At 31.7% G+C, this 16,456-nt stretch overlaps 1 protein-coding gene and 1 long non-coding RNA gene across 4 annotated transcripts in view; one reads left to right on the top strand and one right to left on the bottom strand.

The window, feature by feature from the left end:
- The window catches only part of LOC106056924 (autophagy-related protein 2 homolog A-like), a 75,140-nt gene extending 67,137 nt beyond the window's left edge, over positions 1 to 8,003 (top strand). For all 3 annotated transcript variants that reach the window (XM_056023766.1, XM_056023765.1, XM_056023767.1), the window contains 13 exons: positions 413 to 629; positions 793 to 823; positions 1,335 to 1,449; positions 2,285 to 2,452; positions 2,703 to 2,804; positions 3,885 to 4,142; positions 4,450 to 4,511; positions 4,696 to 4,765; positions 4,897 to 4,976; positions 5,257 to 5,378; positions 5,873 to 6,027; positions 6,595 to 6,729; positions 7,435 to 8,003. In XM_056023766.1, coding sequence (XP_055879741.1) covers positions 413 to 629; positions 793 to 823; positions 1,335 to 1,449; positions 2,285 to 2,452; positions 2,703 to 2,804; positions 3,885 to 4,142; positions 4,450 to 4,511; positions 4,696 to 4,765; positions 4,897 to 4,976; positions 5,257 to 5,378; positions 5,873 to 6,027; positions 6,595 to 6,729; positions 7,435 to 7,656 — 1,737 coding nt within the window. In that variant the 3' untranslated portion in view covers positions 7,657 to 8,003. The remainder of the gene's footprint in view (positions 1 to 412; positions 630 to 792; positions 824 to 1,334; positions 1,450 to 2,284; positions 2,453 to 2,702; positions 2,805 to 3,884; positions 4,143 to 4,449; positions 4,512 to 4,695; positions 4,766 to 4,896; positions 4,977 to 5,256; positions 5,379 to 5,872; positions 6,028 to 6,594; positions 6,730 to 7,434) is intronic.
- LOC129925158 (uncharacterized) lies at positions 7,769 to 10,539 on the bottom strand. The gene is made up of 2 exons (XR_008776936.1): positions 9,617 to 10,539; positions 7,769 to 8,112 (listed from the first exon to the last, which is right to left on the bottom strand). It is a non-coding gene; the product is annotated as an uncharacterized LOC129925158 (long non-coding RNA).
- Positions 10,540 to 16,456: the final 5,917 nt, after the last annotated feature.

Raw genomic sequence — 16,456 nt, 5'->3', positions numbered from 1 at the left:
TACATTTCAGCGTCTATTTGAATCCCTTAAACTTTACTTTTCAATCTTCCACTTTGCCTGGAGATGTTACAAAGAGATAAAGTAGATGATTTTTTAATGGATGTGAAGTTGATTGAAATATGAAAAATAAAACTTTCTTTCTTCCACCTTATTAATGAACTTCATCTTGCTATGTATACTGGTAGTATATGCTTCCAGATGTGGTTGTTATTTTTTCTAGTTGGTCAAGCAAGTTATTTTTTTTAGGGCCTTAAATGTATTGATTAGTGTAGCACTAGTCAGCCTCCTAATTTGTAGCACCTGTGATCTTGTAGTCTATTGTTTGTTATTCTTGTGCTTCTAATAATTTTCAGTTCTTGAATATTTTTGATAGATAACACAATTACAATAATACAATTTGACCTGTTATTAGAATATCAAAGGAAGTCATGAAGTTCACATGTTGACACCAAAGCCCATAGAAGTGAATGAGAACTTTATACGTAAGCCAACATCTAGCTACGACCACCTAAAAGCACCAGAAAAATTTCCAGATCCTGAGGTGCAATACACTTTGCGGGAGATGTCTGTTGTTTGGCATATATATGGAGGAAGTGATTTCTCACACCCACGGAGAGGATCAAGCTCCGGTAATGTACTGTAATATACTGTTAATTGCTGTGCATATTGCATATTTGTTTTTTTTATCTAAGCTTAGAAGTTATTCAATTTATTTTACTCAAACGTGCTCACAACATCCAGTTTGTCCATGTTTACATTTGTAATCTGTTTATTTTTATCTTGTTTCCTTAGAGCACAAAGGTTTATCTAAAGGAAATCCAAGGTAATGATGTTGTTTCTAACATTTAATACAAGTAGGAAATGTTTAGCTTTTTAAAAAAATGAATTTAGTTTTAGTATGGATTATTTAAATTGTATAACTTGCCTATTTACTTATTAAATTATTTTTTTTTTAAATATATTTACTCGTCACCTACACATATTTATTATTGTTACCTAACCTTAAGCTCAGTATATATTCCATTTTAATATGTCAGCATCACTTACTTGTATGTGTTTAAATATTTATGAATATGCTGGTAAGACTTGTATGTGTGTAAGTATTTGTATGTGTGTAAATGAATACTTGTATGTGTTTAAGTATTTATAAATATGTTGTTACCTTTACTTGAATGTCTTTTTGTATTTATGAGCAGGTTGGTAAAATAATTATGTGTATAAGTATTTATGAATATGTTGGTAAGACTTTTATATGTTTAATTATTTATAAATATGTTGGTAACACTTACTTGAACGTCTTTTTGTATTTATGAATATGTGTGTGCTTCTTTTAGTCCAAGGGAACAGAGAAAATCAAGCTGTGGGATAAAGACACGTCAGCACAGTTGGCGACACAGAGGTGGTGACTCCAGAGACTTTAATGTTCTTATGGAACTTGACCTTAACAAGGTAAAAGAATTGAAGATATCTTGATTGTATTGTAGTGGAACTAAATTACCCACATACATCTTTTTAAATAACTTGCTCAAGTTCAATGTTAATATATTTTTTTTTGCAAACTAGTCCATTTCAGAAACATTTTTTTTAACAATTTTTCTTTTCAAGAGCTAAAGGACTACAAACGTCTTCATTGATAAATATAAGGGTTTTTTTTTTGTTGTTATTTTTAGGAATATTTTAGATTTTTTTTTCCTTAATGACTTGAAGTACCAAGATTTTGGATTGCCTGGTGTAAATTTACTGATAAAAATTCACAAACCTTCCAAAGAAGAATATTACTTTATCATCCTCTATGGACAGACTAGGGAATTTTCCTTTGTGAGCAGTATGTTGTAATTTCATTCTAAAGAATGAATGACATATTCATGTATTGTTTTTGTATAATTCACCATTTCTGTGAGCATTGAGGAAGAAAGTAACGAAATTTTTTTACTAGCATTGAGAAAGAATTTAAAGTAAGAAAATCATTTTACTAACATTGAAATAAGGTAAGGAAATCATTTAAACAGCTTATCTTCTGAAGGTTCACTGAAGACATTGGAGATCCAAGAAGAATGCTACTAAGTTATATCTGAGTAAGCTGTGATGTTAGGCAAGTGATTGAGTTAGTTATTTTGCAAAGAAGTGTGGTGTTAGTCCATCAAGTGACCAGTCTCTAGGATTTTTCTACAACCACTTTTCTCTTGAAAGCTGACATTTGTTGAAGAGATTGAATGGCAAGGCTATTGACTGTACTTGTTAGAATACAAATGCACAACTTATATATATATATATATATTTTTAGATACGATTTCGCTATGAGGTATACCCCAACAACACTAAACAGGCTTCACGATTCAAACTTCTAGTCAACAGTATTGAGATCAGAGACAGGATAAAATCTTCAGAAGTTAACAAATTGTTGGTAAAACTTGTTGACAAAGAACACCCTGAACAGTCTTCAGCTTACATGGTAACATAATATTATTGTTATTTTGAGTAAAAATGTTATATGATTTTAGTTCAATCTAATTTAATTGCAGTCTTATTTACTTCATGACACTTCAATGTAATTTGTACATTTGAAAGATGTCTTAATGCTTGCATTGGGATCCAAAGATGCTATAATAGATAAAGGGAAGCTGAAAACTTTCTCAGTAATAAATGTAGGGTCAACCAAAGGGAGCTAACCTTTATATAAAAACCAATGTTCTATTCTACAGCTGATGTTCTCTGGTGTATTCACTCGACCTGAATATTTGCCTTTTAGAAAAGAGTGTGAAGTAAAGGCTTTCTGTCTCCCAATCAAACTAAATATAGATCAGGTATAGAAGTTTAACATTACATTAGCTTTTTGGCTTTCTGTCTCCCAGTCAAACTAAATATAGATCAGATTTAGAGGTTTAACATTACATTAACTTTTTGGCTTTCTGTCTCCCAATCAAACTAAATATAGATCAGATTTAGAGGTTTAACATTACATTAGCTTTTTGGCTTTCTGTCTCCCAATCAAACGAAATATAGATCAGGTATAGAAGGTTAACATTACATTAGCTTTTTGGCTTTCTGTCTCCCAATCAAACTAAATATAGATCAGATTTAGAAGTTTAACATTACATTAGCTTTTTGGCTTTCTGTCTCCCAATCAAACTAAATATAGATCAGGTATAGAAGTTTAACATTACATTAGCTTTTCATTTATAGTTCCACTTACAGCTTTATTCATAGCACACTATCTTTAGCCTACAGTAATGCAATGAGTATTCCTTACAGTACATAATCTAATTATTCTTTCATCCAGAGAGGTCAGAATATTGATTTATTTGATTATTTAAATTCAAAGCACAAATGATGGCAGTTCTATAGAAAAAAATTAAATTGATAAAGTTAACTTGAAAATGCTTATCTACATTTTGTTTTTAATACTAAAACTTAACCACAAATAACTTACATAAATTTTTTTTCTTTATCTACATCTACACAAATTTTAGAGGAGTTCCACATAGATGCACACACAAACTATTTATTTTAAAAAAATAATTAAGGGAGATTTGTAACCATATGTAGTCTACAGGTCAGCTTGCATGATTTCTGCCTGACAGCATTGTTTCAGTGTCAATCCTGCAAGTCTTTCTTACATGTTTTCATGTGATCTTTCAATTTGGCTTTTTTTAGACGCTTCCAGTTGTGGAAAGTTTTAAATCTTTTTACACGAGTAGAACATGTTGAATATGATAAGTAACAAGTTTTAAAAGGCCAGCCACTTGTTGCAATGTGAATTACATTTCCATTGCTATACATTAACATCCAAAGTTCTGCATGATCATAGAGATGATTTAAATGGATTGAAAAAAAACAACACTTTAGATACATTAAAGATTTTTTTTCCTCTATTTATATGACAGATGTCTTTGAACTTCTTGTGGAAGTTTATCTCTCAAGTCTCAGAGCCAGAAACAGAAGGTCCCTTAGAAAGTGGTGGCAGATCATCCCCTCTAAGTGGTCGGGCCTCTCCCACACATTTGAGCCCACGTAGCTCCATCACCAGCACTGACCCCATCATGAGGATTGGCTCCTCTTCCACCTGCGAGTCCAGCATGGACCAGACAGAGCTGCTGATGAAATTTGAAGACTTTACCAACCAACAGAGCTTATATTTACAGGTTTTTCTTTATAAGATAGATGCATTATTAGGTTATTTATGGAAAGAGCAAGAAAAAAGCATAAATAAAGTGAATCCTGTGATGATTGATTTTATCTAAATATTAGAGATACACTTCTCTTTCAAAGAAATACAATAGTTTAAAAGATTTCTTTTTTAATGATACTGATACTTAATGAATGGTAAATAAATATATAGGAAGTAATTTTTATAACTTTGGTTTTATTATATTTTGAAATGTAATTAAAGCATACTACTAATTATTTCATTTTTAAAAGTTCTTAATTATCTGCATCTGCAATTTGCAGGCAAGACTGAATGAAAATACCAATATGGAATTACCTGAGGAGGACTTACCAGTGTTTATCAAGCAAGTACAACTCATAGCATGAAGTACAAAATATTAATTCCCCTCCCCTTCCCTAAAAAAAAAGCCAAAAGAAAACAAACTCAAACGTAGTTATTTTCTTACTGTTTCTGATTTAAAAGCAAAATTATTCTTTGTTTGAATGAAATGTTATACAATTATTATTGTTATAAAATTATTATTTCAGGTCCTTTATTCTAATCTCTGAGGTGACAATTAAACTGGACTACAGGGGGAAAAGATGTGATATGGACAGTGTAAGAGTTTTTTAGTCTGTTACTTTTTGTCTACCAAAAAAAAATCTTTTTTATTATGCCTATTAATCAATGAGTTTCTGAAAATGCAAGATTGTTCATTTCTAATTTTTATATTACACACACTTTTGCAGGGCATGGTGGGAATGATGCTTGGTGTGGCTTCATTGACTGGTTCCATTGTTAAATTAAAGAGAATAAACTGTCAGAAAGGGTACTTTTTTCTTGTATACTACACATTACTGTATCTTTGAATTTTGAAATAGCATCAGTGATGGATTTTCTTATTATTATACCAATGCATTTTAAGAGATTTAATTTGTTAATTGCTTTACAGTAATACTTAACATGAAAAAGATAATTATTATAAAAATGTAACCTGTACTTTTTTTTAATTGGTCAACATTTTTCTGAAAAAAAAAAAAGGATTATTATTATTATTAATTCCTTAATTCTTAAAAAATTAATTAATAAGCAATATTGTATCATATCAGCATTTTAGGCTGGGACAAGCTACTGATGTATGCATATAATGAATGGCTGAATGACATCAGAACCAATCAAATTCACTCTATTCTCAAGGGTGTTGGAAGTCTTTCAATAATATTTCAAATAGGTAAGTGGCAAAGTGAGTTTACAATGAGCTGTCAATAGACCTATAATACAAGGTCAGGCTGTATTGATAGGTCATAAAGTTTGTTATAAGAAAGGACCTGCCACATTTTTACAGGTGGGTCACAAAAATAATTCACAAAGTCTCAAGAAGGCAAATATTTCTTAGCCAGGTTATAATTGAAGAGGAATCAAAGAAAAACCTTTCTGTTTGAAAAAAGTAAAGTCCCCCTTTCAGTCTTGGTGATCTATGGGGCAGATGATGTAAAGGTCTGTCTGTATGAGATCTTTAATCCTCTGCACTTAAGGATCCTACATTTCTGACAGCAATTATTCCTTTTGTCGTAAACATTTTTTGTCTGTTGAATCCAATAATGGAGTAGCTTGTCATATTAAGTATTATTAAAGAATTACTCATTAGCTAATCTCATTTCACCAAGTGACTAAGTTGGTTACTTTGTATTGGAGTATTTAAAACTATTTCTTGTCTGATTTCAGTTCAGGGTGTGATGGACTTGATCCGTCTTCCCATTGAGCAGTACCAGAAAGACAGGAGAATAATCAGGGGCCTACAGCGTGGTGCCAATTCATTTACACTGAATACAGTCATGGCTATCTTAGAACTGACCAATAAAGTGGTGGGTTCCATACAGGTGAGATGACTCTTTATTATAAAATGATTTATTTGTAAAGTGCATAGACCTTAATGTATATAGATGGGTATACCCAAATAGTAAAGCTCTATACACATTTTTGTAGAATATGTTTGGATCTTAGCAAAACTGGAATTTCCAGGTCAAAAAGCAGGCCAAGAGAAATACACTTTTTTAAAGAAAGAATTGAAAAGAAAGGTGTTGATTATTTCAGAATTTTTCAAATATGAGTGTTATCTCCCTTATTATTTTTTTTATAAATGTGATTTGCAAAACGTGATTATAAAACCTTTTTTTTTTTTAATTTTGAAAATCAAGTGCATGCGTAGGTAATTTTTGTTGTTAACATATGTGAGTTATTTTACTGAGTACTTTTTAACTAAAGAAGAAAATAGTAGAGCATTTAGTTTGTATTAGTCTGTCCTTTAAAATCTTCATTTGATCTCAGAAAAAAAATAATTTAATTATATTTCAAAAAAAAATAAATTAAAACAATTTGTATCCAACTTCAACTTTTTACGTAATGAAAAGGGTTTAATTTTAAGAACTGTAAAATTTGTTTATCAGTATTGTGCTGAGATGGGCTATGATATGATGTCACCTGGACCTAGTGTGAGGCGGCGTAAGCAGTTAAGACAGAATAGTCGACAACCTAGAACCATTGCAGAGGGTGCTAAAACTGCTTTGACCTTGGTTACTGAGGTTGGTAGATTCTTTCTTTTTATTACAGAAAAAAGTGTAAAGTATTTATTTTAAAAAACTTCATTGTATTTTAACAATTATCAGTTTGATGCATAAACAAACTTTTAAAACTATGTATGAATGTGTCTTTCAATGGTTATAAGGAATCTAAATTATTCACTACTGTTGATGCAGGTCCTGACATCCAAGGAACATCTATGATTTTCTGTTTACAAAGATTTTCTATTTATCCAGTTTTGTTTGTTTGTTTTTGCTTATATCTAGAGGCAGGAACTTTTTTTTGCTTATCAGTCATATTTTGTAAACAAAAATAGTGCAGACACCAAATATTACCTTATCTGAAGAATGTAACATTTGACTCTCAAAACAAAAATAGTGCAGACATCAATATTATCTTATTTGAAGAATGGAACATTGACTCTCAAAACAGAAATAGTGCAGACACCAATATTACCTTATCTAAAGAATGGAAAATTTGACTCTCAAAACAGCTTTGTTTTTGTCTTGAAATGCATATGACTAATCTAGATCTATATATTTAAGTGCAGGGATGCCCAACCTGTAGTCCACAATGTAGGTCTGGCCTCTCTGCTACACTTGTTTTGAAAAGAAGTATGGGTTTTGAAGATGGTATTGAACTTAATTTTGTTTGCATAGCTCACTTTTCCTTGAAACAATGATAAATGAAGTCATTTTATCTTTAAGGGAGTGAAAGAGTCTGCCTCAAGTTTGTCCGCTATCGTTAGTGAAGAGAGTGCACACAAAGGCTATGTAGGAGTGGTTGGTGGCGCTCTTAGAAATGCAGCACCTGAATGTTTGTTCAAACCCCTGGCCCTCTTGGCAGAGGCTGGGACCAGCATAGTGCAGGGTGTGAGAAATGAAGTGGATCCAAGCAAGATGAAGGAAGAGGAAGATCGTTGGAAGTAGAATTGAACATAAATTATTGCTAGTTAACATTGAATATTTTTTACATGAAATTTTGTAGAATTACAATTTCTTTAAAAGCCATTTGAAAGAAAGTTGGAACAAAATACATCAATATTTTTTAGTGTTGTATTTTTGTGTCTAGCAAAAAAAAAATTCTACCAGTATACAAAACATTTACCTTAGAAAAAATATTCTAAATGAAAAGGTGGGCAGCAAGAATACCTGCTTTATCATTGTGCTCATCTTATTTCAGTAGGTATCCCAAAATGTAGCTCTGCTGTTCTCTTTTCATGTTTCTTAGCATATTTCTTTCCCTCCAATTAAAAAGGAAATGATATTATTTTTTCTTCAAGAAAATATAGTGCTGACACATTGTCTCAATTTTCTGGAATGTTTCTTCTAATAATGCAGCAATCCATGAAAAATTGTTGACGAGGCATGTCAGTCTTGCCCTTCCTGTGTCAAGTACAATTTGCAAAATAAATTGTCAATTTTGTCAGACTTTACTTTTTTAATCAATATTTATTTTATTTATGATTGATGTATTCTGTGAATTAAGCTTTAAACTCGGCCCCCTTATTTTATAGCTATTTTTCTGTTTGGGTGTAAATTGAATGATGTTTGAGAGTGCTCCATTTAATGTAATAATAAAAACAGTCAGAGTACTTGATACAAAATTGTACTTTATCTGTTAGTTTTGTGGATTAAATGTGTCACTACTTACTTAAGACTATATCATAACACATTTTTGTATTGCTATAAAGAAAACATTCATCTATTTTGTGCTCCATGTTCATTCTACTGTGACAGCAATAATTACATTTTATGCTACTTCAATGAAATGCTTTTTTAAAACAGATGGATCATTGAGGCTATTATATCTTATAAGAAACAAACCAGAGCGTATTATTTGTGATTTATAAGCACATAGCAAAATAATTGATGTTTTTTTTTCTAAAATTATGTTAAAATTATACAGGGCTTACTCACTTTTAAAAAAATATAACATTTAGATTTGACTTCCTTCTCTGTTTATTTAAACCTTTTAGGCCAACAACAACAAAAAAACTAAGTTATTTGAAAGAAGTAATTTAAAAAATCATGAATAAAAAAACAGATCAAAATTGCCTGCATTTTCTTTCTGACATAATATTAATACATTTGCTACAACTATGTGGCTTTAGCTGTAAATTACTATTTTTATGATTATTTGTATACACTATGTAGGTCTGGGCTGCTATTGTAAACACGTAAGTTCAAATGACATTAAACTAAACTAACATAATTTGCATGCAAAAAAAGTTAAGTTTATAGCTCAACAAAAGTGAATAAAATGAGAAAGAACTAAAACATGTCAGCCTAGTCACTGTAAATTATAAATAAGTGTGTTGCTCTTTTTGACAGCCATGATTTTTTTTATCTCATGGGGATTGCAAGTTCTACTTTTCAGAGCATATGATCATTTCCCTTTAGCACAGGGCATTTGATCATTTTTTGCCTTCACATCAAAGTGTTAACGTTTTGTTTTAGATATTAGGATATATATGACTAATTAAAAGGTCTTGCCCTTTGTAACCATTTGCCACAAAAATATTACTAGATAAAAATTATTGCTTTATCCCTTGTTTTTTCTTTACTAAATTCTTGATTTAGTAAAAAACACATTTTTATAGTTATTTTGCTAACATTTTTATTTGTATCACTATATAGTAATACCTGTTTTTTTGTGGTGCAGTGTTAATTCAAACACATAGTATTACTAATACTGAACCAACATTTTTAAAGAACCAAATCTAGAATTTGTGTAGTAGAATGTGTTGTATTTTTATTTTAAAAAAAGCATAGCTTTTAAAAATAAACATATCTTATTACTTATGTTTGTGGAACTTGCACAATTTTATTGTTTAGACTATTAGCACAAGGTATGAAAATCATTTGAGTCATTGCCTGAAAGAAATACGTTATGTGGAGGCATAGACTTCATAGTGTTTTCCTAATGTGTACTCCAGTTTATTCACATCACACACACTTGTATAAGTTTGTAAAATGTTATACATGTTTTGGATGTTGAAGATAATCTACTTCCTAGTCCAAACCTGCAAGACAACAGGAAATGACAGAGGTCAGATATAAACCCGGGACCATCACAATGACCGAAAGACAGTCCAGTGCGCATACTGCACAACCAGACTGCCATCATATCTATATATTGTTATAAACCTGGTGGTGGCACAGATGGGGGTAGTGGAGTGTGTGTAGTCAGCCGACGCAAATCGCCCCAGGCCAGCGCTAGACGAGCGGTCAACCGTGACGAGTTACGACTGTCAGCCGAGACGAGTGTCAACACGGCGGTTCGGGAAGGATCGACGGCGGTCTGAGAAGGATCGACGTCGTGAACAGAGCTCAGGAGCGTCACAAGAGTTGTAGTCATCTGACCACCTAGAAACGCCGAGCGGCGTTCTGTCCGGTTCGAGAAGGCCAGTAGGGACCCTATATAAGAGCGGAGGTGTCGCAGTCAAGACGGTTCACGTCAGGGGTTCAGAGCCCGGTTCACTACAGTCCGGTCGACTACAGCACAGTTCAGCGGTGTGGTTCTGTACGGAGCATTACGACGGTTCAGTGCGGAGTACTGTCAAGTACAGTTGAGACGGCTGGCGTCTTGATCTTGGTCTGCGATCGAGTCCGACACAACAAGCCTAGTGTGTGAAGTCAGTCCTGAACTGTTGAACCCAGTGCAAGCCCGGAACGAGACGGAGAGGCCAGTGCAAGAGTTGATACTGCGGAACGTTGTTATCGGAGAGACATTTGTACAGTGTACGTGTTGCCAATTGTACAGTATTGGCTGTTATTTTTTCAACTATTAAAGTGTTACGTTACTTTGGAGCCCTGAGTTGTCAAGTTCTTTAAGTTGGTGGTGTATGGTGCAGTTTGCAGAGAGCCTGGATAGTGAGATTCGTAACAATATAAATATATATGACTTGGTGGTCAAAACAGATGAAGCACTTAATTAAAAGGTGTTTATAAGATGTTGTAAATGTGTATGTGATGCTATATGAATATCTGTGATGTGTTCCATTCTTTAATTCTAAGATTTAATGAGAAATGTAATAGCCATTGAAACCTACTTTTATTGGGCAATGATCACTAAGACAACTCTTTGGAATAATTTGAGTCATTAAGATGTCCTGAGCTCCACAACTTTTTTGAATGCACCATGTATGAATTGGCAATGATCCACATGCATCTAATTTCATAAAACTTAATGATATCTATATTTCCCTCAAGTAAATCACTACACCAATCATAGTGAACCTTGTACTTATTTTATTGTACCACCTATATCTCTCAAAACTTTACTGATTATCACATGACTTTTTTTCTGTTTACTGTTTTGCTTTTATCAAAAAACTTAATTTCACTTGTCAAGGAGTCCGATGGACTATTGGGGTGTCACAAGTAACCCTTACATTCATATCTAACTGTGTCAGATTAAGCACTGGCCAAGAAACTTCAAATAAGCAGGTTTTGAGAAAAAAAAATGCTTAATATTTTAAATTCAAAATGTTTCATGTGCAATAAATTTCTGTTTTCTTTATTACTTGTTATATTTGGTAAATAAGTAAATAAAAAATATATGGGTTAAATTTATTGTCCATACGATTTGGCGGTTTTAGATTTAATTTTAATTAATTTTATGAAAAATATATTTAATTAATTCAAATTCACTTAACTAAAATCAACCAAAAGTGATGTGGCAATAATAACCAATAAGGTGAGGTTAAAGCCATTTATCACAACCATTTTACATTGTTTACATGTTATCTTTAGTTTTTAAGCAAATTTTTGTTTTTTTAAGAATCAATTTATGAAAATAATCACAACTTCATTATAATTTGATAAAATTAGTAGATTTTTAACAATTAAAAACCTAGTATGTCTCTTTAGATTTGGAATAGAAAGAATTTTTTTTTTATAAATGAAAATAGCAACAACTTGGCTAATTTGAATTGATTTATAATTTACCTGCCTATCTAAATTAATTATCAATAGCCACCATTTAAAAAGGTGATGCTTTAATTGTTTCCTTTATGTTTTTAAAAAGTATATGTAAGCATTATTAATTATGTGACATGCCAATTGTTGTTAAGAAGTTTTCTTATGTATATTTTTTCATCCCAGTGTAGAATGGTAGAAAATTATTTGAAAGATTATTTTTAAAAAAAAGGAAATTTAAGCTATTATGTGACACTTTGACTTTACATCTAACAAAAAAAAAAGCTGTGTACTGAGAACTTTGAATTTCCCCTAAAAATGTGTCCTTTAAAAAGTAAGTACATTGAGTGACATTCATATTAATTAATACAATTTCAATTTAGATTTCATGCTCTATTAGGGTTTGTTTTTTTTATCATATTTCAAATTACCATTTGAGATTTTGAAACTTGACTTAAAATTAATGTATTTGTTTTAAACAATCTTCTATAATCACTGAAAAAAGCAGATGAAATATGTTGTTGTTTTTTTTTAAGAAATATTCCCTTTGAATAATTAGATTATATTTTATTAAGATCAACAACACAATATTTCAATTTGTTTTAGATAACAATTTGGAAAAAAATTATAATTATAAATCTTTTTCTTAATGACTTAACATTTGTCACAAATGCATTCAGTATATTTGTTCACTATCTTTGATTTTAGCAATATTTATCTTGTATAAAAATGACAGTGCTATCTCTTATAGTCTTACAGTGATGTCATACTTGTCCAATTAAATGATGTTTTTTCTATTCATATTTTTTTTCTATTGCTTTTTGAATGAATAAATAATCTTTGTAAAATGAATACATTCTTATCAAAGATTACCTAGTCATAATAAGAAAAATAGGATTTTAAAAAGTTGTTTTTTTTTAAGTAAATAATCTTATTTCGTCAAGGAGATATGATAGGCTGTTAACATTTTAGTCCCAAGTTGAAACCATGTTCACTGTCATCAGTTAGGCTATAAGTAAATAACAATTTTTCCTGTATATATCAACAATAGTTAAGAGAGAGAAAACAGCAGAACAACTACCAACTTCTCTACCAATCATGATAAAGAATGAGTAGTTGTTCATCTCTTTGCCGTGTAACATTTGTTAAAATAAGAGTTACATAAGTCATAGCATTCAGAGTTCCCTTTTTTTACGTTAAAAAAAAGTTTTCAATTTCAGACTCTCAATTTACTTTTATAAGGGAAGTAACCAGCTATTTCATTTTGTGAATTCATTCAATTTGTTCATTAATTTCTCCCTTATTTTTTTTTATTTTTACTTTTATGTAGCTATCTGTAGCCTTCATATTTACATTGCCGAAAGCTACTTTGTATCATATCATTGTCTTTATGATTTTGTAAAAAAAAAAAAAAAAAAAGCTTTTCAATGTATTCTGAATTCTGATATTTTGAAATAAACAATTTTAACAATACCACTTTTTAGTCATTTCTGTTTTTCAATAACATCATTTTGAAAAAGTTTAGTACACCGACCTCGGACAGCAAAGTAATAGTTCATATTATTTCTCATTATATTTAAACTAATAACATCTTCATACAAACATGTGTTTTTAACTCAAAGCCATCTTAAAGCAGTATCCACGTATTTCTTAGTTTCTTGTGTTCTAGGTGTAAAATGAAAAATAGTGGAAACAATAGCAACAATCTGAATCCTCTGTGTGTTCTTTCATTTTGTAAACAAATTCAACGAGAACATTTTACTCTCCAGTGAACCATGTTTGTGAGCCAATTGTCTGTGAATTATTAGTCGGTTGAATCAAATGTCGTGAGCTATTTGTCGTGCTTCCAATATCAGAACGTCCCTCACCTATTTACCTTGACATTTTATATAGATACCGGTATATATAGATATTTGATAGCGCTCTTCTTACAATGGTAGACACTAGCGGAAAGAATTTGTGAAGCTCAGACGCTGAAATATAAATATTCCAAACATATCGTAATTGTAGATGAAAAATAAAAAGGAAATTTGTCATAAAGTTGTTTTTTTTTAATTTAAATCTTATCGATTGCATTCTTCAAACCTTCACAGAACCCATGGCGGGAGCCAAGAGTGCCCCCCCCCCCCAAGGCCGCTAGTTGTAAAAGAGGAGGGCAGGGTGAACGAAATTTATCTCATTTAAAAAATTTGAGAAACACTGGTCTACATCAATTTTTATTCTTAAGTAGTAGGTCTATACATTGTGGTCTATACTCTAACGATACAGATATCTACACCCTTAAGAAAAGTTGTTTGACAGAAAAGTTGGCCAATATTCTCTCTAGAAGGTACGGACTATGTGACGAAATCTGTGCTGGCATTAGGCCAATAGCTACCATACGATCCAGCCCTCAAAGTGCTGATAATAATGCCAGATAATAATGATAAGCATCCATTCGTTAATGTCCGCATAATATGTAGAGTCTGGTAATGCATAGAAAATTAAATTCATGCATGCAAGAATTTACGTAATTTGTAGGCCTATTCGAATGCTGGTATACTAGACTAAGTTCACATTAAAGTAAATTGTATAGTCTTTTCGAAATAGAAGATACGAAAAACATGCATATTTGAAACCCTGCTGGACCAAGTTAAACAAAGGACGTTTAGGCTACGATGCCTTCATCAGCTACAAAAAACACACACACACACACAAAGACAAACAATTAACACAAAATAGTCTTAAGTGAACTTATTTGTCCGATGTTGTTGTTCTCAATCGAGGCAGAAAAGAAATGAGCTCACTGCTATCAACAACAACAATGCAATGACAAAAACACCCGTCTGCAGATCAGGAAGAAAATCGTACAATCCGAAAAATGGCCAGCTCCAACCATCGAAGCAAAAGCCACCTTAACCTACGCTATTTGTAGAAATAGGGCTCCATAGCCACATGAGGAAGTGTGCTCTGAGATGAAGCATAGTCGTTCTACGACTGAAGGAGGCCAATGAATGGCATTAAGGACCATACTTCCATTCCAAGCAATCCTCTCGACGTCGGCCCACCAGCCTATGGGAGCAGCCCACCGGGCATTTTCCCAAATAGCAAGCCCGCCTCTGCTGTTTAGACTAGTGTAGACCCTGCCTAGTATAAATCAGACAACCAATGAACTCTAGATCTAAAACAAACCTACTAGTACTACTAGTAGGTCTACCAGATCTAGATCATTAATTTAGGCCTACTACTATTGTTATAAAAATTGATACACTGACCTAGATTACATATAACTATAACTTTAACTAGATCTAGATGTCTAGATAGATTTTAATGTATAAATCTAGATCTAGTACTAATAGTAGTAGGCTTAATTAGAATTAGGTTATTACTTATTAGTAGGCAACTGCATAGGCATAGGCCCTACTCTTATTAAGTCTTAACCGAAGCACCAAGACCAAGCCACCAAAGGGCAAAAGAATAAATCAATATCTTAGATCTACCTCTATATAGTTTATATAGATTGTAGCTCTACATTCTAAATCTAGACATCTATAATCTATCTATCTAGATATAGAAGAGATGCCTATAGATCGCAAGGTCTGAAAGGGGAACTTTATCATCTGACTAGATAGATATTACCCGCTGACCGCGGGTCTTAACTGCAACATCTAGATCTAAATCTATATAGATAAAGATATCTATGTATAGCTCCTAGAGTCTAGTTCTAGATATCTAGATCCTGAATCTAGTCTTTTTACTTCCGTAGTCACACTTTTCATAAAAATCAAAATAGATGGCGCTAAAAACTTTCTCCTTTGCCAAATTAGATATTTTCTGGTTAATTTTTTGTTTGTTCGGAAACATGGTCGTTCTTGTCCATTCTTTCTGGAAAGCAGTGTATTTTAACAATGCGGGCTAATTTGAGAACAATTACATAATGCCATGCACTTTCATTGTGGTTTTAACACCTGTTTTATGAAAAAGTTTTTATGTGTGAGATGTATAGCATAAGGTGTAGGTAATGAAAAACGAAACTGCTTATTTATATTTTATGAAATATAGACGTTACTTCAAAAAAGACGATTACGTTTTAACGCGTGTTCCTACTAGTCAATCTACTCATTCGTGTTATGCAATGACTTAAATTCTACCAAGTCATTGTTTTTTCTTTGCGAATGAGGCAATCCATTCATTGCTGTAATAACACTAGGATTAGATTATCACGATATAACTTTTCATATGTAGGCCTACACAAAATGTCTATGGAATTTAATTTTATTCAAAGACGATTATATTATATATTTCAATGACATTATCAGATCATTAGGATAAACTTTAAAAATTAGGCCTGATTGTATTAAGCACACAGACTGAACTAACCAAGTGATTAGGTCTAAACTTGGGAGTTAGACTTTTTTTTTTACAAAGCTTATATCAACTCACTCTGTCTGTCAGGTAAAAACTTTATTCAATATATTTCTACTACAATCATTCTCGGATTATTATATTTGCACAATTATTCATTGTCGTAAACAATGAATCAATCGAAAAAATAGTCAATTAATAACTGGTTATTATTTATTTGGTTTGATACCAACAAGGGAAATTAATCCATCAGTATTCAAAGACATGGTTAAATATGTAGGGTTTTGTCCCCGTTATTTCTCCCACACCCATTTTTGAAACTTTGAAACAATTATTTCTTGTATCTAAAAACAAAATATGAATCAATTTTTATATTTGTCAATTAATTATTTTGTTTGATCTCGAATAAGAGAAGTAACTTCTACTTTATAGAGACATATATTTGTAAGTGCGGAGTTCTTCC

The sequence above is a fragment of the Biomphalaria glabrata genome, chromosome 3 (genome assembly GCF_947242115.1).
Source record: "Biomphalaria glabrata chromosome 3, xgBioGlab47.1, whole genome shotgun sequence".
In the NCBI taxonomy this organism is placed as follows: domain Eukaryota; kingdom Metazoa; phylum Mollusca; class Gastropoda; family Planorbidae; genus Biomphalaria; species Biomphalaria glabrata.
This window is presented reverse-complemented; position numbering and strand designations above follow the sequence as displayed.